General features: G+C 52.3%; 1 protein-coding gene across 12 annotated transcripts; it reads left to right on the top strand.

Moving 5' to 3' along the window:
• The first annotated feature begins 2,958 nt into the window (after positions 1–2,958).
• Positions 2,959–25,469, top strand: Cercam (cerebral endothelial cell adhesion molecule). Of its 12 annotated transcripts, XM_074053099.1 has the most exons (18): positions 2,959–3,376; positions 5,649–5,781; positions 8,027–8,104; positions 8,699–8,780; positions 13,790–13,911; positions 14,456–14,545; positions 16,735–16,845; positions 16,967–17,084; positions 17,820–17,954; positions 18,090–18,294; positions 20,192–20,311; positions 20,607–20,683; positions 20,780–20,886; positions 21,878–22,010; positions 23,566–23,693; positions 23,859–24,062; positions 24,419–24,671; positions 24,919–25,469. In XM_074053099.1, exons 5-17 carry the CDS (start codon positions 13,892–13,894, stop codon positions 24,669–24,671), a joined length of 1,701 nt encoding a protein of 566 aa, XP_073909200.1. In that variant the 5' UTR covers positions 2,959–3,376; positions 5,649–5,781; positions 8,027–8,104; positions 8,699–8,780; positions 13,790–13,891; the 3' UTR covers positions 24,919–25,469. The 12 variants fall into 12 exon arrangements, with proteins under 12 accessions (XP_073909200.1, XP_073909202.1, XP_073909198.1 ...); XM_074053101.1 differs by lacking the exons at positions 8,027–8,104; positions 8,699–8,780 and having other exon boundaries at positions 2,959–3,122; positions 3,283–3,376; XM_074053097.1 differs by lacking the exons at positions 8,027–8,104; positions 8,699–8,780 and adding an exon at positions 12,477–12,549.
• Positions 25,470–26,693: the final 1,224 nt, after the last annotated feature.

Genomic DNA, 26,693 nt, shown 5'->3' with positions numbered 1-26,693 from the left:
AGCAAGTGCAAAGCCCTGAGTTCAAACCCCCACCAAAAAAAAAAAAAGTGGGCAGTGGGTACCAATCAGCTGAGATTCTAGGTATGGAACTGGAGGCATTGCTGTGGGTGGGGCACACAGAACGGGGCTGAAGAGGACTTCCATCATGCAGGAACCTCCATTCTGAGCTTCAAATGCAGATCCAGGACCTTGAGCAAGGCACAGGTGCCCAGGGAGCAGCTGTGACACTGTGTTGTCAATGCAGATTTCACTGTGACCTGGCCTGGTAGTTTGGAGTAGAGGAAAGAGCCTCAAAGCTACCCATTGTGCCTCCTCAAGCCGTCCCTTGCCCACTCCTGGCTCAAGTTGCCTCATTTGTATGTAGAGAGCTCTCTCAGAGTGAGTGGCCAGGTGAAAATGAATTGACAAACTGATATGTCCAGTCTCAGAAGATATCAAAGCCAAGCCACCTGTTCCTGCTCAGGGAATCCCCTACCACCACCCCAGCATTGCTTGTTTACAAAAGATGTTCCTCTCCATAAGGTGAGTGTTAGTAGGGCAGGGAAGCCTTCCAGTCTAATGTAGCTGTTGTGATAGTCAACATGGCAGTACACATCTGTAATCCCAGCTATTCAGGAAGCAGAGGGAGGAGGATCATGAGTTTGACTCAACTTAGCAAGACCCTGTCTCAAGGGCTGGTTATGTAGCTCAGAGGTAGAGCGCTTGCCTAGCATGTGCAAGGCCCTGGGTTTAATTCCCAGCCCTGCAAAATAAAAATAAAGAAACCACTGCCACAGCTGGCATGCTTCATGCTATAGTGCTGTCTTCACATGTCGTTGTCTGGAAGCATAGTTACCAGGCGTCTCGCTAGAGTACGAAGCCCTGTGTGTACAGGGGTCATGTCCTGTTCTTTACTCTATCCCCAGCACCTAGAACAAGGCCTACCCTTAGAAGATACCAAGTTTCATTAAATGCCTAGATCAAGGGGTAAATAGGCCTCATGGATCATTGTAATCCAGTTAACTACTATGAATTACTGAGCGCTGGGCATTGGGCTAGACACTCATCAGTCATTGCTACTACAGCACTGTGAGAGAAATGCTGTCACTCTCTCCATTTAACAGACAAGGAAGCTGAGACCCAGAGAGAAGAAGCAACCACTCCCAGGTAGAGGACTGAGGAGCAGAGCTAGGTTGTAGACCCAAGTCTAACTGCAAAGTTCAAGTTCTTAACTAGTACACCCCCCACTTCATACTCATTACCGTGGCACCCAATGAAGTAGGAGCCAGAAGTTATAGATTGAGATTCAGACATATTATATGACTTATTGTATGGCATCCAGAATAGACAAATCTGTAGAGACAAAAAGCAGATTAGTGGTCATATAGGATTGGGAGGAAGGGAAGTTGGGAAGTCATGGGGAGTGTCTAATGGATACCATTTTCAGAGTGATGCAAATGTAAAATTGTGGTTTTAGGTGGCACAATTCTGAAACCATTACAAACCATGGAATTGTAGACTTTCAATGAGCAAATTGTAAATTATATCTCAATAAAGCTGTTATTAAAAAAAAAAAAAGGTCGGGGCTTAGTAATCTTACCTCTGCCACTTATCTTCTAAGGCACATGAGGCCACATCTCTGAGCCAGTTTCCTCATCAGTAAAATGGGAAAAAGCAGTGTTTCATGAGTTTTTGTGGTGATTAAATGAGATAGTACATGTTAGTATTCCCATTTGATCAAGGAGAATACAGGCCCAAAGAAGAGAAGTGACTTGGTGCAGATGGCACAGCGGGTGGTGACAGGTGAGGGACTTGGACCTGGGTCTCAGCAGTACTTTGACTTCTGGCATTGCCTAGACTGGATCAATGTCTGTGCACTCCTCCCACACCTTCACCACCACCATTCTGTTCTGTCTTCCACCTTCAGTTGGGCTCTGTATCCCCACTGCTAATGCCCATAGGAGATGGGGGTAGCATAATCCTCCCAGAGCACCAGCTCCCTCTCCCCCAATCCCACTGCTCCGCTCCTGGGGCCATGATGCTGTCTTGCTTTTGGTTGTAATAAAGAAAATATCTCAGCTACCCTTCCACGGTTGCTTGGCAACCCCAAGGGGATCTGGGTGTGGGGCAGCAAAGAGGAGGAGGGAGGGGGAGGACTCTGGAGCCAATCTGGAGACAAAAGAGTAGGATTTGGGTGACATGGAGCCTGTTCTTAGTGCTAACCTGGCCTGGCTGGGGCGCCAAGTGGGGGCAGGGGCTTCCTCCCACCCCAGTGTCTCACACCAATAAATATGGATTAGGGAAATGGGCAGAGTTTTTCCCACGGGCCTGAAAGGCCACATCTGACCTTTCTACCCTCTTTATGTACCAACATGACAGTCAGAGAGAGCAAAGAGCGGGACTCCCTGAGATGCCTCCCCCATGGCCTTCTGACTTGGGGAAACTTTTCACCCTCCTCCTTCCCCTGGCCCCAGACCAGGTCGCAACCCCCCAGCTGGGCCCCTGTCCCAGGGATGAGGAGGAGGCTGGTTTTCAGGTGGGCATCAGGAACTCCCAGCATCCTTGTCCTGGCTAGGGAGTGAGGCCCTGGGCCAGCTGTAGAGGCCCTCCTTGCCTCCTGACCCAGTCTTCTGCCCCACTAGCTCCACATTCTGTCCCTCCAGTCCTGTAAGCCAGGGACCTCCTCCACTGGGGGCCCAGCTCTCCCACCATTCCTTCCACATCCCTCTTCTGTCTCCCAACCTCATTTCTCTCTTTACTCCAGCCTTTCCTTTCAGCTTCCCTTTTTCTCGTCTTCTCTGGAGTGGGCCCCCCACTCCAGTCCCCATGAAACTAGGAGGCCCTTGTGGCTGCCTGTTCTAGTAGTGAGGATGACAGGAAGAGAGTGAAGGAGGGAGTCTGGGCGGTGATCTCTCCCCCTGGTGCCTTGGCTCCTTGGCTGCTGGCCTAGGGTGGGATGGGCCACTCTGAATGGAGCCAGTGTGGAGACAGGAAAAGCAAACACCTTGGTGTGGGCCCTGCTGGCCTTGGGACTGGGGGAACTGGGTGGGTTCAGCCACCCATCAGCTTCTCCCAGCTCCGAAGCCCCTGCTTCTTGGACCTTTGGCCTGCCGTGTCCAGAGGGAGTGGGTCAATATTGTTGGGTGGGTATAAGCCCTCTGGGAGATTCTTTTGCTCCTCTCTTCCCTGCCCCTCTAACCACCCCCCAGCCAATGCCCTTGCTGCCCAGAGATGCCAGGAAAATCTGGGCCTTGGATGGGCGGTCTGGCACCTGAGGGTTCCCTGGCCAGTCCTTCTTGGCAGCAGGTGCTGGGTGGGCAGTCACTTGGTGCCTGAGACACCACACCAGTGCCATCTATCTCCTGGGCTGAGGGGGACCCAAAGATGTTCTGCCCTGGTGAGTATGAAGGGACATACTGGAGCTGCAGGTGAGGTCTGGGAATGAGAAAAGACAAGAAGGGCTGGAGTCTGGGGTGTAGGACCTCTGGATGCCAAGCCAACTTTATTTTTTTTTTGAGAAGGGTCTAGCCTCAAATTTGTGAGCTCAAGCGATCCTCCCTCCTCAGCTTCCCGAGAAGCTGGGAGTGCAGGAGCGCAGTACTGTGCCCCACCAAAGCTGCTTTTGGATGAGACTGGTGGAATCACAGAGACTTCTTTAACACATTGGGTTCTAAAGACTTGTGGAATGAGCTCAGAGAGAAGCAGCAACTCATCCTGAATGAACAGCAAATAAGTGGAGCTGGGGTTAGCATGCTAAGGACGGTTCCATTTGTGCTGAGGTTACCAGCTCAGTCACCTCTTTCCTTCTTTCTCCACATATAGCTCAGTCCCTTTGGATTTAAGAAGCCATTGGATCTGGGTGCTAGAGGCTCACACCTGTAATTCTAGCATTTTGGGAGACTGAGATCTGGAGGATCATGGTTTAAGGCCAGCCTGGGCAAATAGTTTGCCAGATCCCCATCTCCGAAATAACCAGAGCAAAATGGACTGGAGGAGTGGCTCAAGCTGTAAAGTGTCTGCTTTATCAGCGTGAAGCCCCGAGTTAAAACCTCAGTCCCGCCAAAAAAAGAAGAAGCCGGTGGATAGACAGGGAGAGCGAAGTCTGGACAGTACTTCAGACCTCTCCCTTTCTGTCCCTGCTGCAGGCACCACACCCAGGCCCCAGCCTAGAAGCAGGAGCAACCCCTGCCGGTAGCCATGTCGCCACGTATCCTCTGACTTTCCTTGAAAAGGCTTTTCCTTGAAAAGGCTTTTGCCTTACAAATTCTGGAGAGTAGGAACCCCCTTCCTCTTGGTGTCTAATCATAGTCTCTCATGCTGGGCAGTCAAAGGCATGCCACAGCATCCCAAAGTGGTCTCTACTGTTAGGTGTCCTGGCTAGGAGCACTGTGCCAAGTAGAAACAGGCTGTCCTTACTGCATTAAGCTCTGTTCCGAGGCCTTCCTTGTACCTCACTGACTGGTCACCATGCTCCTACAGGGTGGCTTCAGTTTTACAGATGGGCAAATGGAGATACAGAGAGTTAAAGTAACTTGCCAGTGGATGCACAGCCAGGAACAGTCAGGGCTGGGATTCAAACCCACAGCCTGGCTCCAGAGCCTCAGTCCTTTAAACTGTTCTGTATTACTTCTAATTCTGAAGCAGCCTCTCCACTAGAGGTCATTGTGTCCAGTCTCCTGCATCTGGGTATCCACGCAGGCCAACCTCTGCTCACAGACAAGAATCAATCTAGTTTTTTAAAGCACCTGCTCCAAGGGTGGAATTCCCCCTGGGGATAATCAGACATTTATTTATTCATAGCCTTCTGGCTGGGAGGGGAGGCCCTCCCACCCAGAGTCTACCACTGGGCAGCTGCCTCCTGGCTTCACTCTTTTTCCTACTGGAGTACAGTCAAATGTGAAGTGCCTAGCCTCAGAGTCTTGATTCTCCAACCTCAGGAGGACTGTGTGGCCCTGCACAAGTAACTCAACTACTTTGAGCCTGAGTTTATCAGCTGTAAAGTGGGGTCAGTTAGACACCTGCTTTGTGAGATTGATAAGGGTGAAGGCCAGAAAGGGCTAAGTAAGCACCTATGAAGCATCCAGAACTCTATGATAAATACTTCCTCTCCCCATCATCACTTTTTTGCTGTTGTTGGTACTGGGGTTTGAACTCAGGGCCCCATGCTTGCTAGGCAGGTGCTGTACCATTTGAGCTACTCTGCCAGCCCTTTTTGGTGTTGGGTATTTTCAAGTTAGGGGCTCTCGGACTATTTGCCCAGTCTGGCGTCTAATTACAATCCTTCTGATCATCGCTTCTGGAGTAGCCAGGATTGTAGGCTAGCCACCTGCACCCAGCCCTTTATTTTTTTTTTAAGTTTGGGGTCTCACTATGTTGCTCAGGCTGGTCTCAAACTTACAGGCTCAAGGGATCCTTCTCTCTCAGCCTCCTTAGTCATTGGGACTCTAGGGGTGCATCCCCAACCCATCCACAAAATGAGAGCCTCCTTCTTTTAGCCTTGTAGTTTAGCCTCCTTCTTAAGATAGGGAAACTGAGGCCCAGAGTGGGAAAGGACTTGCTCAGGATCACATAGCAAATTGGTGGTAGGGTAGGAAGTATCTCTCAGACCCCTGACTCTCAAGTGGACCCCTGTCTTTTTTGCCCCTTGCCCACCTCAACTCCTCCTCCAGTGTGCCCAGAGTCCGGGCCTGGCACCCAATCTATTGGGTTGGAACCCAGGAGAGAAGTGAGCAATGTTGGTGGAATAGAAGCAGAGGCTGGCGTGTTCTCAGCCCCGGCTCTTTTGTCTGCTGCTTTGTAATGGTAAGTGCTGCTCCTAAATCAGGTCTGTGACACTGTTATTGTTGCCCAGGGCGCAAAGAGTCTAAACTTTTCCCCTGAGGTCAAGAATGTGGCCGGTCCCCAAGCCGCCCAGAGCAGGGTCTGGGTGGCTGGGGGTGGGGCTGGGGCCTCACCCCGAGCTGGGGCGAGATGTTGGGGGGAGGGGGTCAACGGGAACAAAACGCTTTGAAATGCCTCCTCTCCATCACTGCCAACATTGTCCGCTGCCCGCGGGGGGCCTGGCACCGCCTCGCCGGGGCTCCGGCCCCCAGCCCTGGCCAAGCCCGGCCCGGCATCTGAAAATGGACAGAAGGTTATTGTCCCTTTCCGCAGTCCTTTGTCTGCCCCAGTTCCAGATGTCTAGGCTGGGACCAGGGAACTGACCCATGGTGGGCAGGGGGGAGGGGACAAAGGGGGAACGCACGGGTCACTGCATCCTGAGGGGTCGTTCCCAGACCCTGAGATCCCACCCAGCCACAGTCAAGTCACCTTCTGGGCTGCCTTAGCCCTGGGATTGTCTCTGTTCCCCTGTCTTTTCCCTAAACCAGGTTCTGGCCTCAGGAGAAGGCACAGGGGTGCATAGTTAGAGCAGGGAGCCTCAGGAGATTCATGGACAGGTGCCCCTCAGCTCCACCTAGACAATTACTAACCATGATCTTGGGCACACCGTGGCACTCTCCCAGTTTGCTTTCCCCATGTGGGGACCCCTGGCCTGGGGCCCATTCGTTCACAAGTAACACATGAGCAACAGCTCTTGGTGGACATGGACCATTCAGCTACTTCCACATTGTGGTTAACAGTCTTACTAGTAAGAGGTGGCATTTCCACCTCATCCTTGGTGTTAGGCCCTGGGCTACCACTATACCTGTGTTGTCCCATCCTTTCCATACAAAAACAAGGACTTAGGAGCCATCCTTCTCATTTGCACCTTCTACCTCTGGAGCTGAAAGGGTGATAGGTAGTCACTTACCCCAAGCCAGGCAGCAAGGCAGGACGGCAAAGTTGGGATCCTAGCCCAGGCCAACCACAGCCACCAGCCTGGAAATTGCCTGGAAATTGTTGTGCTCTTAGCCTGGCCTAGCACCCAACTCAACACCCAGGGCTGGTAGCATTAACTCCATCCATCGGTTGCCCTGTTTCATAGACAGGGCTCCTGAGGCCCAGACTCAGGAAAGAGGGCCTGGGTCACGGGACTCCAAGAAATTAAAACAGTAACACTGAGGGTAATTCCAGAGCCACCAGCGCTGACCAGAAAGGTGGGCTGACCAGATTACAAACCCAACCAAGTGAGCTCAGGCATGTGACTTAGACTCTCCCTGTCTTGGTTGCCTGCTTTCCTCTTTTGTACAATAAAAGTATTTCCTAGGTCATGGGTTGTGAAAATGAAGTTAGATGACATATTTAAAAGAGCACAATGCATAGCACACAACAAACAGTTAAGGACAGCTATTATTATTATAATTGTTCTGAATGGGGGTGACATCCCTTTGAACCTGGACTTCACCTGTGTTCACCTGAGGACCAGGCTCTGGAGGGAGTGGTAAGAGGTCATTGAGGGGGTGGAGACAGTAATACTTGGTCTTCTTGGGGTCTCTAGAAGTCTTGAGACAGGCTACTCCAGGGGGTCTGGGGAAGGCAGAAGGAGAGGGCAGGGAGGCAGAAGGACCGCCAGGACATGAGGAGTTAACAGCTTCCGGGCCCTGGCCCAGCAGGGCTGCCACGCTGCAGCAGAGCAACGATTTTAACAGAGCAGCCAGGGCTGCTTCCTGATGGGCTAAACAGCTGGCTACCCAGGGAAAACAGCTGGCCTGGTCCCAGTCTCCTGAGGGCAGAGGCAAAGTCTCAGAGGGAGACAGCTCCACATCTGGGGTCCTGGAAGAGGATGACATGGCCAAGAAGGGAAGGGTGGTCCTTCAGAGCATGTGGGTGTTGGGTGGACCCCTGGAGATGAGAGGGGCGTGGGCCTTTTCCTAGCACAGAGGCCAGGATATGCTAAGTCTAAGCAGACTATGCAGGGGTGCATCAAGATGAGATCTAGGGCTTCCAGGCTTCCCTCCAGTAGGAAAGATGAGGGACAGGGGATCATATAGGGGAGGGGGGAACCTCACTTCAGCCCTGCGTCCCCTGGAGCCAGGGGTGGAGAGGGTGACCAGACTGGTCTCCTGAATTCCCATCCTCTGAGCTGCACCCTGAGCCTGAGCAAGGCAACATCTCATCCTCTGGCCAGGATCTTGGGCTTCTTTGGCCACAAAGCAGGAAAGGGGCCCGAGAGCCCCCAACCCAGGAGTCTGGAAGCTGGCAGCTGGTAAGAGCTCCATACCATAATCCTTCCTGCCTTGGTTCCCAGTTTCCAGCCTATGTGGCTGCCAGGCCATGAGGACTCCCTACTGGAGCCCAATCTGGGCTCTGGGGCACCTACCTGCAGGCTGCCCTTACCCCTTGCCAGGGAAGTGGCACCTAGGACCTCAAATGAGGCTGGGAAGGGTAGGCAGAGGGTTAATGGGGCTGTGGCCAGACTGCACTGGGCCAGAGTTGCCTACCTAGGCTATTGACCTCCAGATCCCAGAAGCCTGACATCCTTAATTTCTCTCTGACCAAAGGACCTATTTGTGCCAGTTTCAGCATCCCTCTCCCCGGTGAAGGACATACTGTACCGCCTGTGGCTGGAACTCAGGCTTCAGTGGATGAGGGCCTTGGAAAGGGGGCAGTTCTTGCAGGGGTTCTTGTGCAGTGAAGCCTGGGGGGCTGGCGCCACCACCTGGCTTTGTCCAGAACTGCAGTGGTTGAGTGGGTTGGAGGATGTTGAGGTGCAGAAACCCTGGAAGCAAGTAAATCTTGGTGGAATCCGACCCGGACCCTACTCAGCCAGATAGGCCCCCAGCAATAATTGTTTTTCCAGATGTGTACCCTATATGAACCGGAGAATGAGGCCTTAAGAACAGCAGTCTCAAACTTTAGCCTGCATCTGAACTACCTGTAAGGTTTGTTAAAACAGATGGCTTAAGGCTAGAGGTACCTCAGTGGTAGAGCACTTGGTTAGCATGTGGGGGCCCTGGGTTTTATCCTCAACACTGTTGTTTTTTTTTTGTTTTTGTTTTCTTGCTTTTGTGGTATAGGAGCTTGAACTCAGGGCCTACCCCTTGAGCCACTCCACCAGTCCTTTTTTGTGATGGATTTTTTTCAAGATAGGGTCTCACAAACTATTTGCCCAGGCTGGCTTCAAACCACAATCTTCCTGATCTCCGCCTCCTGAGTAGCTAAGATTACAGGTGTAAGCCATGGGCGCCTAGCTGTTTTTTTGTTTTGTTTTGTTTTTAAAGAGCTTGGCATGGCGATACACACCTGTAATCCCAGCACTCAAGAGGCCAAGGCAGGAGAATCACAAGTTCAAGGCCAGCCTGGGCTACATGACAAATATCCATCTCAAAAAAAAATGGTAAAAATAATTAGCTACTTGAGAGACTGAGATTGGGAAAATTGTGGTTCAAGGCCAGGCCAGACAAATAGTTTGCAAGACCCCCATCTCCAAAATAACCAGAGCAAAATGGACTGGAGGCATGGCTCAAGTGGTAGAGTGCCTGCTTTGCAAGTGCGAAGCCCTAAGCTTGAACCCCAGCCCCAAAATAAATAAAACAAAATAAAATAAAAGCAAACAGATTGCTTGATCTCCACTCCCCGAGAGTTTCTGATTCCCTAGGCATAGGGTGGAGGTGGGGCTAAGACTTTGCATTTCTGTGATTTTGGCCAATGTTATCTTTGCAAAATATGTCTGTCTCATGATTATTTTAGGGGGTGAAAAATGAAAAAGTGTGAGAGTACACCACTCCATCAATGACCGCATTTTTTTTCTATGGAGAGCCCATCCTAGGGCTGAGGATGGAAGGATGAAGGTCCTGGCCTCAGAACTCAGAGCAGATGGGTCTTGTCTAACATGTGGTTTTTCACCTGGAGGTCCAAAAGGCAACTCAAAATAAGTCCAAAACAGGGCCTGGTTTTCACATTCCACCTGCTTTGTCTCAAGTCTTCCTCGTTCAATAACTAGTTAATCCCACCCAAGCCAGTTGAGAAAGCCATCCCAATTCTTCATTCTTTTCTCCCACATCCAGTCCCACAAGGCCTGTGGCCTCTGCCTCCATCTCAGCTCAGCCAACCAGAATCATCTCTCCCTGTGCTGGGGTCTTCTGGCTTCCATCCTTGGCCCCACATCTGTCTCTGAACTGCAACCAGAGCAATTTTTAACACAAGTCATATAATTCCTCTGCAGACTCCCTCAATGTTTTCCTATCCATTACACTTTAAAAAAAAAGAAAAAAACCAAGGAGAGATGGGGCTTGTTGGTGCACTCAGATAGGCAGAGATTGAAAGGATCAACGTTCAAGGCCAGCCCAAGCAAAAAATTAGCAAGACCCCATCTCAACAAAGTAAGCTTGGTATTATGGTACATTTTCATAATTCCAGCTATGTGGGAGGAATAGATAGGAGGATCACATTTGGAGGCCAACCTGGGCAAAAACACAAGAACCTATCCAAAAAATAACTAGAGCAAAAAGAGCTGGGGGCATGGCTCAAGTGGTAGAGTACCTACTTAGCAACTGGGAGGCCCTGAGTTTAACCCTAGTATCACAAAAACAAAAAAAGCACAGCGGTGTTAGGGGTGTAACTCAGTGGTAGAACATGTGCTCTGCCTGTGTGAGACCTTGGGTTTGATCACCAGCACCAAAAAGAACCAAAATCTCAAATCTTGCCCTGGTTTCCAGGCCCTGGGTGACTGGCCATGCTCACCTATCTGACTTCCTCTTTTCCCACATTGCTCTGCTCCCTTTGCTCCAGTCACACTTGGCTCCTTTGCCTGTTCTACCTCAAGCCCTTTGCACTTCCTGTTCCTCCATCTGGAACACTTTTTCTTCAGCTCTTCCCTTGAATCACACCTCCTTATGTTCCAAAATGTCTTTGTTGACCTCTCTATCTAAGCATTGTCTCACTCCCAGCTACTTTGTTCTTCTTTTTTTTTTTTTAACCTTTTCTTTTTGGTAGCACTGGGATTTGAACTCAGGACTTTATGTTTACAAAGTAGGCACCCTATTGTTTGAGCCACACCTTCAGTCCAGTCCACTTTTTTTTTTTTCATGAGACTGGAGTTTGAAATCAGGACTTCATGCTACCGCTTGAGCAAGAACTCCAGTCCATTTTGCCCTGATTATTTTGGAGATGTAGTCTCAAGATCTATTTCCCTGGGCTAGCTTTGAACCCTGATCTTCCCAATCTCAGCTTCCCAAGTAGCTAGAATTACAGGTGTGAGCCACTGGCACCCAGCTGCTCTCAATTCTTGTTCACTTGTTTAACTTGTTCATAGCATTTACCATTCCTTGAAATTATCTGCGATTTTTGGGTGAACTAGTTTCCTGTCTACCTGTCTTCTTCAGCATCCTAAGGTGCTTGTGCACATTTGTATCCTCAGGACCTAGAGTTCCACCTGCACATTGCATGTGCTCAGTATCTGCTGAGTGAATGGGTCATGTAGGATGCCATATAATGGAATGAGTGCCAGATGTGACATCAGGGATGGCTTTCCAGAGGAAGGAAGTCAAGCTGAGACTTCAAGGCCTATGTAATGTACAAGTTGTCTAGGAAGGGGAAGACCAATGCAGGGGTACCAAAACAACACCACTACCAAAAGGATGTAGTGAGTTCCAGGCCACCCTGGGCTACACAGAGAGACCCTGTCTCCCTGTGTTTAAAAAAAAAATGGGTCAGGCACTGGTGGCTCATGCCTGTAATCCTAGCTACTCAGGAGGCAGAGATCAGAAGGACTGCGGTTCAAAGCCAGCCCAGGCAAATAGTTCACAAGACCCTATCCTGAAAAAACCCTTCACAAAAAGGGCTGGTGGAGTGGCTCAAGGTATAGGCCCTGAGTTCACGCCCCACTTCTGAAAAAAAAAAAAAGTTCAAAAGCATGTTGGAGTGTTCTGGTAATTATAAATTGTCCAATTCGGCTGGGGAAGAAAATGAGGGGTGAGTGGAGAGCAGAAGGGTTGGGGAATCCGCAGAGGGATTGGAGCACTGAGCTGAGGGTGGTGGGCAGTACCATGTCAGGCATTTTTGCAGAGTGGTTTCCTGGGGAAAGCCTGGTGGCGGTGGTGCAAGGAAGGGTAGTGTCCAGATGTGTGACGCTGAAGCCCTGGGCTAGGCAAGAGACAGCGCAGAAGGAAATATGCAGGAGTTGTGGAGGGGCTGTCCAGCCAGGCCCAGGTGAGACTTGGTGAGGGAAAGAGACAGCCAGGCCTTCACCACAGGGACTGGGTGAGCAGAGATGCTGATCTCTAGAGTGACTGGAGGAAAGACTGGGGTTTTATTTTGGGCAGGTGGAGTTTGGATCCAAGTAGGCAGTTGGACAGGTCAGGTTTCTGGAAAGAGGGAGTGGTGCATGCAGTCAGCTGCTAAAAGAGGCTGAGCCCTCTTGGATGACATGTGAGGAGGAAGTAAGTATCCACTGGGGGGGAGTGGCTAGAGGACACTGGACGGGGGGCAGACTTAGCGTGGGGTCAAGCAGTGAAGGGAAGTGACACAAGGAGCAGGGTATTGATTTTCCATTTAAGAAGTTCGAAGGGAGAGAGACGGCTGCAGCCGGGGCCTTGCAGAAATCTTACGTTGCTGTTTTCCTATTTTAAATTGGGAAGATTCAAGTCCTTTGGACCTTAGAAGGAGGGATCCAGAAGAGAAGATGGTTGAGGACACAGGAAAGAGACCACGGTATGGAGGCTGGAGCAGTTCTTTTGTGAGGAGAGGATGTTTCTTGTAGCAGGCTAGAAGAGCAGAAGCTGGCTTGTGTTGGGGGCAGAAGTATATGTGTGAAAATTTTTTGGGCTAGAATTGAGAATTACTAGTGATGGCTTGTCTTTTCTTTAAAAAGTAGCAGGGAGATCCTTGGGGTGGGAGGGAGGTGGAATGGTGGAGTAGAGGCTTGGGAAGCCTGGGGGGATCTGAAATGACACTGGAGAGAGGGGACAGTAGTTCAGGAAACAAGATTGCTAGGCTAGGTTAGAGTCCAACTGAGGGTGACAATCAGGAGTTTGCCTAGGCTCCAACCTGCCCCAAGGCAAGATGGCTATAGGGTTTTTCCAGGGAGGGATGATGGAAAAACCCTGGGACATGGGAATCAGTGATGGACTGGATGACTGGGCCACTGGGGAAGGAGAAAAGGAAGGGAGGGAGTAGAAGGGTCAGTGCACTGGGAGAGATGAGAACCCTAGGCAGAAGACTCTGGAGCTCCCTGTCTTAGTCTGTTTGTGCTGCTCTAACAAATTTCCTTAGATAGGGTAATTTATAAACAACAGGAACTTATTGCTTACAGTTCTGGAGTCCAGTAAATCCAAGATCAAGCTGCCAGCATATTTGGTGTCTGACGAAGGACTGTTCCTCATAGATGGTGCCTTTTAGCCATGTCCTCATGTGGTGGAAGGAAGGACAAACCTCCCTCAGGCTTTCTTTTTTTTTTTTTTCTTTCCTTCTTTTTTTTTTTTTTTTTTTCGGTACTGAAGTTTGAACTCAGGGCCTCACACTTGCTAGGCAGGCGCTCTACCACTTGAACCACTCCATCAGCCCGTTTATAAAGTGTTGGATATTTTCAAGGTAGGGTCTCTCAAACTATTTGCCCAGGATGGCTTCAAACTGGGATCCTCCTGATCTCTGCCTCCTGAGTAGCTAGGAATTACAGGCGTGAACCACCAACCCGGCAGGCCCCATCTCTTATCATAACATTGGTGACTAGGTTTCAACATATGAAGTTGAGAGTCACAAACATTCAGACCACAGCACCCCATCACCAATAGGATAGGTAGAGGCTCTTTGAAGGGGCAGGTAGGGAACATTGCTTGGCTTTAGAAAGGAATCCCCATTCTGGGACTGGAAGTACCTTCTTGCCAGAGGCTACCAAGCAAGGGAGGGGACTACTGTATCCCTCCAAACCCCCCATGGAACTTTTTCATTTCAGGGCCACTGGCTTGGAACTAACCCAACTGGAAGCTGTGACCTGATGGAGCCTGGTGGAGGCTTTGGACCTAGACTGGAGATTAGGTCCAGGGTTCAGTAACCCATGTGCTGCCTCATTGCCAGGTAAGCCCCCTTCTTTGTTGGGCTCCACTGTCCCAGTGGAGACAGTATACATCATTATGGTTCCCCTCTCTGACCCTAAGGAAGAGGCTAAGGGAGAAGCTAAGGTGCTGGAGAAAAGTAGGCCTTCTAGGTAGAGGGATGGCAAACCAACAGGGCCTTTCTTTGAAACTGGACTAGTGTCCATGTGTTCATTCTCCAGGAATCTTTGCAAACTCTCCCTTGTAGGCAGTGTCATCAGCCCAAATTTTCCCCTTGAGGATGCTGAGACTCAGGGAACATGAACTGAGGTCCAGTGACAGATACCCAGCTAGAACCACTTCTGGCGCCTCCAGGGCCCTCCCTTTTCTGTCCGTTTCCTAAAAGAGGCTGGAGGTTCCCTTGCATCCCAGCAGGGTCCTAAGACCCGGGTCTGCTCTCGGGGAGACTGTGTCTCCTGCTTTTTAAGGGGGTGCTGGGTCACCAACTCAGCCCCGTGGTGCTCCCCAAGTCCTACACTGATTCTGAGTGAGGTTTACTTTCTTTTTTTTTTTTTGCTCTCTTAAAGGACTGAATCAGTGCTGGTGCCAGCGCCAGAGGCGAGGGCTGTGACGCGCGGAGACACTAGGCGCGGACCGCCGCGGGATGGTGCGTCCAGGTCAGGGAGACCTGGTCTCCGCCCCCCAACCCGGGACTTTCTCCCCGGCCCACGCGTCGCCTGGCTGGTCTGCGAAGTTCCGGTCTGGGTCCCCTAGAGGGCGCCCGGGGCGGAGGAGCGGGCGGGAGCCGGGGTTCCCCGGGAAGGCGGCTGCAGGCCAATCCGGGTGTACCACTGAGGTCCGCGCGTCTGCTATGGTCAGGAAGTCAGGAATCAGGGGATGCGATTCCAGAACCTGGACGCTCAGGGTGCGAGGGATCGAGTGATCCCCCACCCCTGGATGGCTCCGATGCCGTCACCCCGACCCTCCCTCTTCCCCCCACCTCCCATTGTCCCTCCGGGTTCCAGCCCAGAGAGACTGTTCCGGAGTGGTGTCTGGAGCGGCCCTCCAGGGTCGGGACAGAGGAAAGGACACGTGAGCATTCAGGCATCCTAGTTGGGTGAGGGGGCCCACTCTGCAGAGGCACGCCCCCTCCTCTCGGGCCCGTCACCGCCCCGCCCGGCTCCAGGCCCTGCCCAGCCCCGGCAGCCCCGCCCCTCCCCGCCGCCGCCGGGAACCCGGGGGGCCGCCACCGCTGAGCGCCTGCCATGCGCGCCATCCCCGCCGCCCCGCTGCTCCAGCTGCTGCTCCTGCTGGGGCCGGGGCTCCAGGCTGTGGACCTCGCGGAGACGCCGCTGCCCGCCGTGGTCCTTGCAATCCTGGCCCGCAATGCCGAGCACTCTTTGCCTCACTACCTGGGCGCGCTGGAGCGGCTGGACTACCCCCGGGCTAGGCTGGCCCTCTGGTGAGATAGCCGGACGTGGACACCCTCTGGGCATCAAGTCCCCAGCCCGAGGATGGCCCTCGCCCAGGCGGCCCCATCTCTCCCGCCCAGACACCACCCGGACTGGCTTCTCCCTCACAGAAGGCCTTCCTCAACCAAGCCCAGGCAGGGCACCTACTCTTAGCGGGGCAAGGACAGACCTCTGAGGCCATTGGTCCACCGGGGACCTCCCCCACCCCTCCTTCCCTATTCCTCTTCTTGGGGCCTCCTCTGGGTGTGAGAAGGCCCAGCTGTTTTTTCCCCAACCCTCAAAGCTCAAGTTGCACCCCAGTGGAACCTCTGGTCCTCCGCTATACTTGGAGTGGAGCAGATAGGAATGTCTGCAGTCCCCTGGGGGCCAACGTGGCAGGGATCCGCCAGACTGAAGGTTCCTAGGGAGCAGGTGGGGGTGTCCTCAGCCCTGCTCCATGCTGTGCAGGGAGTCTGACTGATTCTCCTCTCACTGGGCTGGTGCCAATGACTCTGGATAGAGGGGCTGGCTGGTCCTGTCAGCCAAGGGCAGTGCCCCTTCCATGGATCTTCCCTTTGGTATCCCTATAGGGCACTGAACCAAGGCCACAACCCCCTGTCTATAAAAAACAGAACAGGGAGGAGTCCCAGGCTGAGGCTGGGGACACACTACCCCTCACAACACCAAAGCTGGGTTGGGGTGGGGCTGTGGCCTGGGGAGGCCGCCCACAATCACCACAGTTTGGGAGTTAGTTCCCACCCCTGTAAGACTTGACACGTAGTTAGTCTTCATTTCTGGGGAATTGACTTAAAGGGGCAGCATCACCTAAACCTATGCTCTGGGCTAAGCCCCTCACCTCCATTAGGGAGCCCCTTCCCCAGGAAAGAGGAGACTATGTTCCATGGTAACAAAGCTAGGACCGGTCAGCATTTCCAAGGATGCTTAGAACATGGCACAATCCTAATTATGACTTGGGACAGAGAAAAGCAGCAACTCTTTTGTCTAGTTCTGATTCAGAGAGGGCAGGGCCTGGCTTGTGGTCCCACAGCAAGGAAGGAAGTTAATCAGGGAATGTGGCAGGTGTGGTGTGGCCCGTGAAGGCAAGACACTGTTCATCTTTCACAATGCACTCATCTTTCATCTTGGCCTGATGTAGGCAGGGCAGCTTAAAGTTACAGAGGGAGAAAGTGAAGCCCAGAAAAGGATGGGACATGTCTGAGATCACATACAAGTGACAGGATGATGATGGAGACCTTGCTGTCTTGCCTCCAGCCCCTCTACTGTAGCCTGCCTCCCCTCCACTGCTCCCAGGAGAGGCCAGCTTTGAGAATGTTGGTGCTTTGGGGTCAAGGCCATCTTGGAGTTTAGTCCTTATTTGACTGAGCCCCTCACCCTTTTTCCTCTTGTGCCCCCAGGTGTGCCACAGACCACAATGTGGACAACACCACGGAGATGCTGCAGGAGTGGCTGGCAGCTGTAGGCGATGACTATGCAGCTGTGGTCTGGAGGCCCGAGGGGGAAGCCAGGTAGTAATATGAAGACATGAGTGCTAGAAGTTGAAGAGCAACTCAGAGCCACAGCCTCCAGGGCTGCAGAGAGGGAGAGGCACCCACCTCATGGGATCATCTCATCTCTTTACCCCTTCAGGTCCTACCCAGATGAAGAGGGTCCCAAGCACTGGACCAAAGAAAGGCACCAGTTTATAATGGAGTTGAAGCAGGAAGCCCTGACCTTTGCCAGGGACTGGGGGGCTGACTATATCCTGGTAAGGAAACCTAGTTTAGTATTGAGCTTCTGAGAGGTGATGTCACTGCCTGTGACAGTGTTGGTGTGACTGAACCACATGAAAGCTGGATCTTTCAGAGCTCAGATCAGTTGTTGAACTTGGATCCCTATGTTTGGGCTCAGACTAGGTACTAATCCTGGATACCTGAGACAGATCTTAAGGTATATACTGAGCCTAAGTTCCTAGGCTAGTACCTAGAGTATAAACTGAGCTTAGATCCCCAGACCAGAGCTCAGAGTACATCTTTGCATCCACGCTCTAAGCCTAATCTCTTAGATTCAGGTCTAACCTCTGGATCTAATACCTGAGCCAGTGTCCCAGACTGAGTCCTTAGAAGACACAGATTTACTAGGTGTATCAGATAGATTTCTCCAAGAGAACTCTTCTTTTTCTTTTTCTTTCTTTCCTTTTCTTTTGTGGTACTGCGGTTTGAACTACCCCTCGAGCTGCTCCACCAGCCCTTTTTTTGTGGTGGGTTTTTTTCAAGATAGGGTCTTGTGAACTATTTGCCCAGGCTGGCTACAAACCACAATCCTCCTGATCTCTGCCTCCTGAAGTAGCTAGGATTACAGGCATGAGCCATCGGCACCTGGTTTTCCAAGGGACCCCTTGTTGGATGCCTGAAGCTATTTTGTAGGAATTCCCACACAGTGAACTCTGGAGGGCTGCAGCCCAGACAGGGCTGGAGCCTGTGACACGCCCCCTTCACCAAAGTTTGCAGACACAGACAACATTCTGACCAACAACCAGACGCTGCGGCTTCTGATTGAGCAGGGGCTGCCCGTGGTGGCTCCAATGCTGGATTCCCAGACCTACTACTCCAACTTCTGGTGTGGGATCACCCCCCAGGTGAGGCTGGGGTTGGGGAGCCTCGCAAGGCTTGAGGTCCTGGGAGGAGGGGCTGGCAGGCAGAGAGCCTGAGGCTCTGGGGCCTGTGGGCCAGAGCAGTGGTGACCTCTTGGTCCAGAGCATCCTCCTCCCCAGGGCTACTACCGCCGCACAGCCGAGTACTTCCCCACCAAGAACCGCCAGCGCCGGGGCTGCTTCCGTGTCCCCATGGTCCATTCCACCTTCTTGGTGTCCCTATGGGCTGAGGGGACAGCCCAGCTTGCCTTCTACCCACCTCATCCCAACTACACCTGGCCCTTTGATGACATCATTGTCTTCGCCTATGCCTGTGAGGCTGCTGGTGAGGACCAGCCCTTCTTGAGAATTTTTGGAGACCACTGAGCCTTTGCACCTGCTGATCCCTTTGCTCAGCATGTCCGTCCCTGCTCTGCATTTCCTGTTGTCAACTCCTGTTTGTCCATTGGGTCATGCTTTTCTTAAATCCACTGCCCTAGTGGGTTAGATGTGCTTCTGGCTGTCCCCATTGTGACACATTCACTTATTGCTTCATTATGCAAATATTTATGGAGCACCTGTCATGTGATAAGCACTGGGGAGACTGGTGATTAAAACAGGCAATCTCTGCCCAACTAGAGCCTCCAATCCCATCAACCAAAGTACATCACAAATCAATGACCAATCACAACTGTGACAGAAAGGAGAACTACTTTTTCTTCTGGTGTGACTGGGGTTTGAACTCAGGGCTTCATGTTTGTGAAGCAGGTGCTCTACCACTTGAGCCACACCTCCAGTCCATTTTACTCTGGTCATTTTGGAGATGGGGCAAACCATTTGCCCAGGCTGGCCTCAAACTTCGATCCTCCTGATTTTAGCCTCCCAAGTAGCTAGGATTACAGGCATGAGCCACTGATGCCTGGTGCTTATTTTAAGATGAAAGTTATTTTGGCATCGTGGTGCATGTCTGTAATCTCAGCACTTGGGAGATTGAGGCAGAATCATGAGTTGGAGGCCAGCCTGATCTGCAGTCCTGTTTCAAAAAAACGAAGATGAAAGTTATTACAAAGTAGATGTTGGTGAGAAAATTCCAGTTCTGAGGAAGAGCCCAAGATCAGAGACTACAGGGTTGGGGAAGTCTGCAGAGGATATAAACAGGACATGGGCAGGACAAGGACATGAAGACTATCGGGTGTTTAGGGTAAGTTCAAGGTGTTAGTTGAATCCAGAAGTTTTGCACCTGAGCAAGCAGTTTGTTCATCCAGGCCAGAGAGGAGAATCCTTTGTTTTGTGCCCAGGATAAAAAAAAAAATAGTCTTTTTTTTTGTGGTACTGGGGCTTAAACTCAGGGCATACACCTTGAGCCACTCCACCAGCCCTTTTTTTGTGATGGATTTTTTTTGAGATAGGGTCTCACAAACTATTTGCCTGGGCTAGCTTCCAACCACAGTCCTCCTGATCTCAGTCTACTGAGTAGTTAGGATTATAGGGGTGAGCCACTGGCACCCGACCTGAAAAAATAGTCTTATCAAGGACTAGAGATGTAGCTCAGGGGTCATTGCTACCATGGCTTCCAGTAGCAGCCATTGTTCCTTGGGGGGTGGTTTGAAGGCACTTGGAAGAAATTCAGGGAAGGGTGGTTTTATCTCCATCATTCAGGCTCTAGCACCCAGCTTTTGCTCCCCTGCTCTGGGCAAGGCTATGCATTCTGTGCTAGGCATGGGGTTAGCTGTTAAATAGACTCCGTGCCTGCTCCTGAGGATAATTGTATCTGAGAGGGAACAAGCCACTCTGGTTGTCAGGTGAAGACGGTGTGGAGGGAGCCTTAGAGGGTGTGGGAGGAAAGTAGGAGTCTGAGCAAAAGGTGGTGGTGATGAGGATGGCATCTGAGTGGTGCAGCAGGCATGGGCAGACAGGTGCGGTCTCGGGGACGGGGCCACAGGGCTCCTGGCAGCCGGAAGTTTGCCTGCTCCTTCTTCACCTTGATCCCCCGAGGGCAGGGACTCCAGTCTGTTTTGGTACACAGCCCTGCATCCAGCAGTCCCCTAGATAGGTCTGTTGAGTAAACGAACCATCTCAGAAGACAGACTCCCTTGATTCTGGGGCAACCACTCCCACATGTAGGGAAAACAGAGTCCAAAAGGACTCACACTTTAGATCACTGGCGGTGCTGGGCCTGGGCTTTTGTGGCAGGTTTGAGAGCCCTGTCCCAACTCCAGCATCCACTCAGTCTCTCTCTGCAGGGGTCTCAGTCTATGTGTGCAATGAACACCGTTATGGGTATATGAACGTGGCAGTAAAGTCCCACCAGGGGCTGGAGGATGAGAAGGTCAATTTCATTCACCTGATCTTGGAAGCACTAGGTAAGGGCTGGGAGCCTGTCCTGCCCCTTGCTGGATGGTTCCCAGCCTCCCCTCCATGCTCCTTTCCTAGGCCAGACTTAAGTGTGCTTGGGGTGCTGGCTGTTCCTCTAATTTGTGCCTTGATCTGAGCAGTCCCCTTTCCGTGCAGAGCCTCAGTCTCCCCACCTGTACAATGGGGACAGGTAGATTCTGGGATCCTAGCTGGCCCTTCCTGTCAGGTGTTTAGCTGAGGGGCTGGGAATAGGAGGGGGGCTAGGAGTCCAGGGTGGTCAACAGGAACTGCTTCCCTTTGCAGTGGACGGGCCCCCCATGCAGGCCTCAGATCATGTATCTCGGCCCCCAAAGAGGCCCAGCAAGATGGGGTTTGATGAGGTCAGTACTCTAGCCTGTGGGATGGGGTGGGATGGGGTGGAGGGGTGGACGGCCACTCCTCTGCCTCCCCTGCAATCACCCGTCTGCCTCCTGCAGGTCTTTGTCATCAGCCTGGCCCGCAGGCCCCACCGTCGAGCTCGCATGCTGAGCTCGCTCTGGGAGATGGAGATCTCTGGGCGGGTGGTAGACGCTGTGGACGGCCGGTGAGGCTTCTGGGAATGGTGCCTGGGGGAATAATGGAGTCCCTCTCTGAGCTCTGAGTGTGCACAGCTGATGAGTTCAATGAGCTGCTTTTTTTTTTTTTTCAGTAGAACTGAGGTTTGAACCCAAGGCTTCATGCTTGCTAGGCAGGCATTCCTCCACTCTGCAGCCCTTTTTGTGTTGAGTATTTTTGAGATAGGACCTTGAGAACAATTTGCCTGGGCTGGCTTCGAACCACAATCCTCCTGATCTCTGCCTCCTGACTAGCTAGGATTACAGGGGTGAGCCTCCGGTGCCTGGCTCGAAAGAGTTTCTTGTTCCAGGAGATATCCAATGGGACCAGAATCCTACTATCTCAGGGAGTTCTAGGATAAGGTGCCATCCCTCAGCCTGATGAGTCAGGGCAGTGCAGGGCCTAATTCCAGGACTGAATTCCAGCACTTCACTTACCTAAGCTGTGTGACCTCTCGCATGTCACCTCCATTTGTCAGCCTTATTGGATAAGTGGCAAATAATTGTGCCATCTTGGGCTTCCCTAAGAGCTCAGTGAGGATTAGCCAGGCAAGCACTCCAAAGGGTTAGGCATCCTCAGGATTCTTCTGCCTGCTGGACTTAGGTCCTTCATGGGTGGGGTGGGCACAGTCCATCAGTGTTCCCCCGAGGATCCAGGGGCTAGGCTCCAGCAGCCACCAGGGACACTTAGCTCATATGCCTCCTGCCCTTTGCTTCAAGCCCCTGGCTCTTTGACTGCAGGATGTCCATCCTGGGCTTGGGCTTCAGCCCAAGGTGCTTGTTCATCCCAGGTGCTTCCTCCTCAGGAAGCCCCCACTCCTGTAAGGCAAGGCTTCCCCAAGGTGGTGCCACATGGATTTACAAGGCTGAAACCTTCTTCAAACCAGACTCCAGGGTGACCATTTCAAACATGAACAGGTGAGACCCCTCTGAAGTGGCCTGTACCAGCACCTGTCGCCCACTTGTGCCTGTATCCTGCAGGCTGCTGAACAGCAGTGTTCTCAGGAACCTCGGTGTAGACCTGCTTCCTGGTTACCAGGACCCCTACTCAGGCCGCACACTGACCAAGGGCGAGGTGGGCTGTTTCCTCAGCCACTACTCCATCTGGAAAGAGGTGAGGATGCCTGCCGGCTGGGCCATACCCTCCAGGGACAGCAGGGGTTGGCTGTGTGCCCAGCGCTCAGATACACGCAGGTGAACAAGTGAGTGAATGAATACTTTCCCAGAGACCCGGTCAGCAGCTTTGCACCTTCTCTGGGTCCAACACTGTCCTGGGCACCATTGAGCAGTGCCCTTATCCATTCTGCAGTCTGTACTGAGCACCAGCTGTGAGTTAGAACATGTTCTGCTCTGAGGACATGGGGACAAGAAAATTGTGTCTCTCCTGCAAGGGGGAATCCTCCTGGGGTCTCAGGGACCAAGAGGGGACACAGAAATCAAGAGAGAACCAAGCCTGCAATGGAAGGGAGAGGTGCAGGCAGTTCTGACAATGCTGCCCAGGGGTCAGGGCCAGGAGAAGAGCCTTCCAAGCAGAGGAAAACTGGACAAAGCAGGAAGGTGTGTGCAGGAGGAGAGAGCTGGGAGGCCTTGGCTTTGGCACATACTCAGCACTTGCCAGGGGAGCCTCAGCCAGGGGCTGAGCACTAGTGCTGGGAAATTCCCTAAAGGGCACTCCCTCCAGGAGACTGCACTGAAACTGTCCCTTTCCTTTTTTACTTTTCCTTTTTTTTTTCAACAGGGTCTCACTTTGTAGTCTATGTTGACCTTGAACTCATGGTCCTTTTGCCTCTGCCTCCTGATTACAGGTGTGGTCACCACACCCAGCTCTCCTTGTTTTGTTTTTTTATTTTCAACCATGGCCAAAGTGTATATATGTAAATGTGAGCTTATGTTTAGTTTCTTGGTTTTTTTTTTTTTTTTTTTTTGCGGTTCTGGGCTTGAACTAAGGGCCTACACCTTGAGCCACTCCACTAGCCCTGTTTTTTTGTGTATGAAGGGTTTTTCAAGATAGGGTCTCTTGAACTATTTGCCTGGGCTGGCTTTCAACTTTGATCCTCCTGATCTCTGCCTCCTGAGTAGCTAGGATTACAGGTGTGAGCCACTGGCGCCTGGCCTAGATTGGCTTTTTTTTTTAACCATCCCTGAACAAATTCAGTGATCATGCTTAAGTTTGACACCTTCTGAGCTAATTTCATGGGCTTTTCACATTTTTCAAAGTTAGAAAAAGGTTTTCTTTGTGATGTTGGGGGCTGTGGTCTCTCCTACCCCACTCAGATCAGCTTCCTTCAGGAAACTCAGGAGGCTGAAGTGACAAGCTGGCCCCTATAGCCCAAAAGTTGCAGGTTGAAATCCTGGGTCTGCCACTTCCTGTTGGTGTCCCCATAAGCGTTTACCCCTCTCAAGTATCCATCTCCTTCCTTCCTGGGCCTTCCTGGAGATAAGGTGCATTGGCCCCTGGGATATGGTAGTGGTTGGTGAATTCCAGAGTGAGAGAGATCAGTTCCCAGGCAGTGGGAGCTCCAGCAAACAGCACTCCAGAGTAGCTGCGTGACGTAGCCAGGGCTGACCATGTGTAATATAGCTGAGGCCAGGCACAGTCTGTCAGCTTTAGGCAGATAGGAAGAGATAGCTCAAATTGCAGAGCCCTCTTCTACCCCCATGTCTCCCAGGTTGTCGCCAAGGGCCTGTCCCAGGTCTTGGTGTTTGAGGACGATGTGCGCTTTGAAAGCAACTTCCGGGGGCGTCTGGAGAGGATGATGAAGGATGTGGTAGCACAAAACCTTCCGTGGGACCTGATGTATGCAGCCTGTGCCCCGGGATAAGGGAGAGGGTGGGCTGCTGGAGTCTGCTTTCTCCTGCTTGGGTCCTGGCCCGTCCTCCCTGAAGAACCTGGTTCTGTTAGAGGGGGCTGGGTCACCCCAGGACTTACAGTGAGTCCTGGGGCCCTTGGCGTCACTTGTAGCTACCTTGGCCGGAAGCAGGTGAACCCTGAGGAAGAGGTGACCGTGGAGGGGCTACCAGGCCTTGTGGTGGCTGGATACTCCTACTGGACGCTGGCATATGCCTTGAGCCTGGCAGGTGCCCAAAAGCTACTGGCCTCCCAGCCTCTTCATCGCATGCTGCCTGTGGACGAGTTCCTGCCTATCATGTTTGACCAGCACCCCAAGTGAGACTTGGGAGGGGCGGGGTAGGGTCAGCCAGACAGGGGTACCCTCAGTAAGTCCCCTTTCTGGGGAGTTAGGGAGATGGAGACTAGCGAGGCCCAGTCACTTGTTCTAGATCACTCAAGAGCAGCCCAGGGGTCAGATCCAGCTAGGTGTGAAAGCTGTGCTGCCCATGTAGGTTTTAACCAAGTGACCTCCCTATTCCGAGCCTCGGTTTCCTCATCTGGAAAATGGGGATACTAGAAGTCCCACTTCTCAGGTCACTGTGAGGACTCGTGAGGAGGACAGAGAAAGACTGATGTGGGTTCTGGGAAGAGGGGCCACAGCCACCCACCTGAGCTGTTACCCTGTTTCACAGCGAGCAGTACAAGGCTCATTTCTGGCCAAGGGACCTTCAGGCCTTTTCTGTCCGGCCCTTGCTTGCTGCTCCCACCCACTATGCAGGGGATGCTGAGTGGCTTAGTGACACAGAGACATCGTCCTCCTGGGACGATGACAGTGGCCGCCTCATCAGCTGGACTGGCTCTCAAAAGACCCTGCGTGGCCCCAGCCTGGATCTGGCTGGCAGCAGTGGGCACGGCCTCCATCCCCACCACCGGGATGAGCTGTAGGTAAGGCCAGGGCCAGGAAGAGGCCATAGCCCTGTGGTCTAGGCTTCCTCTCCCCTACTAGGGTGAGACTGTGTCTGGCTATGTTCCCACCTTCTCAGCCGGCTTCTCTCTGACTCTGGCTTTGGCTTTGTGTCTTTCTATCTTTTCTCTGCCTGTGTCTGGCTTTGTCTCTCCATATCTGTTGGTGTTGTGACTATAATTTTTTCTGTTTCTCTCTCCCTGCCCTCTCCCTGGCCTTGTCTACCAGGTCCAAGTGGGAGAGCCAAGAGCAGAGCTGGAGACTGCTAGCAGGAACCACTAGAAGCCACGGAGCTAGCAGACACCTGTTTGCCACTCTGTCCTCTGGAATCGTCCCACTTTGGGAAAACCATTTGAGATGGAGCCCATGAAAGGTCACATGGAAAAAGCAGGACTCAAAGGCTTCTGACACTTTGAGCCTTATTAAGAGCCCAGGTAGGGGCTGGGGGACAAGCTCGAGTGGTGGAGCACCCAAGGCCGTAAGTTCAAACCCTAACACTGCCAAAAAAAAAAAAAAAGCCTGAGTGGAGTGAAGGGGTGACTCTCACCCTCCAGTTTCAAGCTGGACAGATCCCTGGAGCCTGCCCACCCTCTTTGAGGACTCAGCACTGGGTCCCTCTGCCCCCGTCTACCTCCACCTCAGGCCTCTCCTTGGCTGGACATCTGTCCCTCCCTCTTCTCTGGGCAGTGGGAAGTCCAGGGGCATGGAAGTGCCCCCTGCAGACCTGGTGCCCAGCACACAGTAGGCCTTCAATAAAAGCCCTCTACATTTGCACTGTATGCTTTTCACTCATGCCTGAACCTATTTGCGTGTCACTTGGCCTTGGTGGGACGCCTTCCTGATCTAGGGATGAGCAGCTGGAGGGACAGCAGGTGGAGGAGTCAGGCACCCACCATCACTTCCTGCTGGTGCTTCCCCTTTTGGGCCTTTATGTACTCTTTGTAGACTGAGGATGGGAAGAGAAATCCCATGGACTGGGTGGGTATAAGTAGCTGGGTAGTGAGTGTTGTCCTGGTGAGGCTGGCCTTTCTTGTCAGGTTAGGATCAAGCCATGTCCAGAGCTGTTGATGCTATCCTCCCCCCACCCCACCCCATCCCACCCCACACAATCCACTCCCCCACTTGTGTGATGGAACCCCAGTTTCTGGGAGGAGGCTGAGGAAGACCTAGGGATCTTCTCTGGCCCTAACCCAGTGGCATCACCAGAGGGTACCAAATGGCAGAGCATGGATCTTGTGGACCAAGGCTCCCTCTGCTGGTTTGTGGCAGACAACCTGGAAGGGAGCATGGCGCCTATGGAGTCTGCTCCCTGCACTGTGGCAGCACCAACAGCAGCTCCCTGTTCTTTTGCTCTTCTGATCAGAAAACGCAACCTTCCCTCCTCTGCCATGCAGGGCCAGGCTCCTAGGCCCAGCAGCTGTAGGATGCCTGCCCTTGGGTGGCTGGAGGGGCAGAAGGGAGATGGCTCTTTGCCTTGACCATGGCTGCCTTTATCAGGTAGGACCCTGGCTTCTCCTTTTTCAGAGGAGCCCCTTTCCCGCTTTATTCCATGACAGCCCCACTTGGTGAGTACCCTGTTCCTGACAGAGCCACACAGGTGCCTCTTGAGGTTGAACTGTCCCTGGGCTCTGTCCTGGGGTTGAGGTCCAGGACCTGGCATGAGTGTGAAAAGGTCTTGGAACCAGAGTTGGTGGTGTGGTGCTTTGTTCCTTCTAAGAATGAAAGCCATTAATTCTGAATGGCTATGACCTTGGACAAGTCACTTCAGCTGTCCCCCTCCTTCATTCAGTGAACATTGATTGAGCCCCACCTTGGATAGAGCACTGGGAATACAGCAGTGAATAAAACTGTAAGAAATGGGCTGGGGACATAACTCAGTGGTAGAACCCTTACCTAGCATGCACAAGGCTCTGGTTTGATGCCCAGTCCTGCAAAACCACAACAAAACATAACAACATCACTGACCTCAGGGAACTGACATTCTAGTGAGGGAGACAGACAAA

The sequence above is a fragment of the Castor canadensis genome, chromosome 13 (assembly GCF_047511655.1).
Source record: "Castor canadensis chromosome 13, mCasCan1.hap1v2, whole genome shotgun sequence".
Lineage (NCBI taxonomy): Eukaryota > Metazoa > Chordata > Mammalia > Rodentia > Castoridae > Castor > Castor canadensis.
Note: the sequence above shows the minus strand (reverse complement) of the source record. Positions and strands in the feature narration are given on the sequence as shown.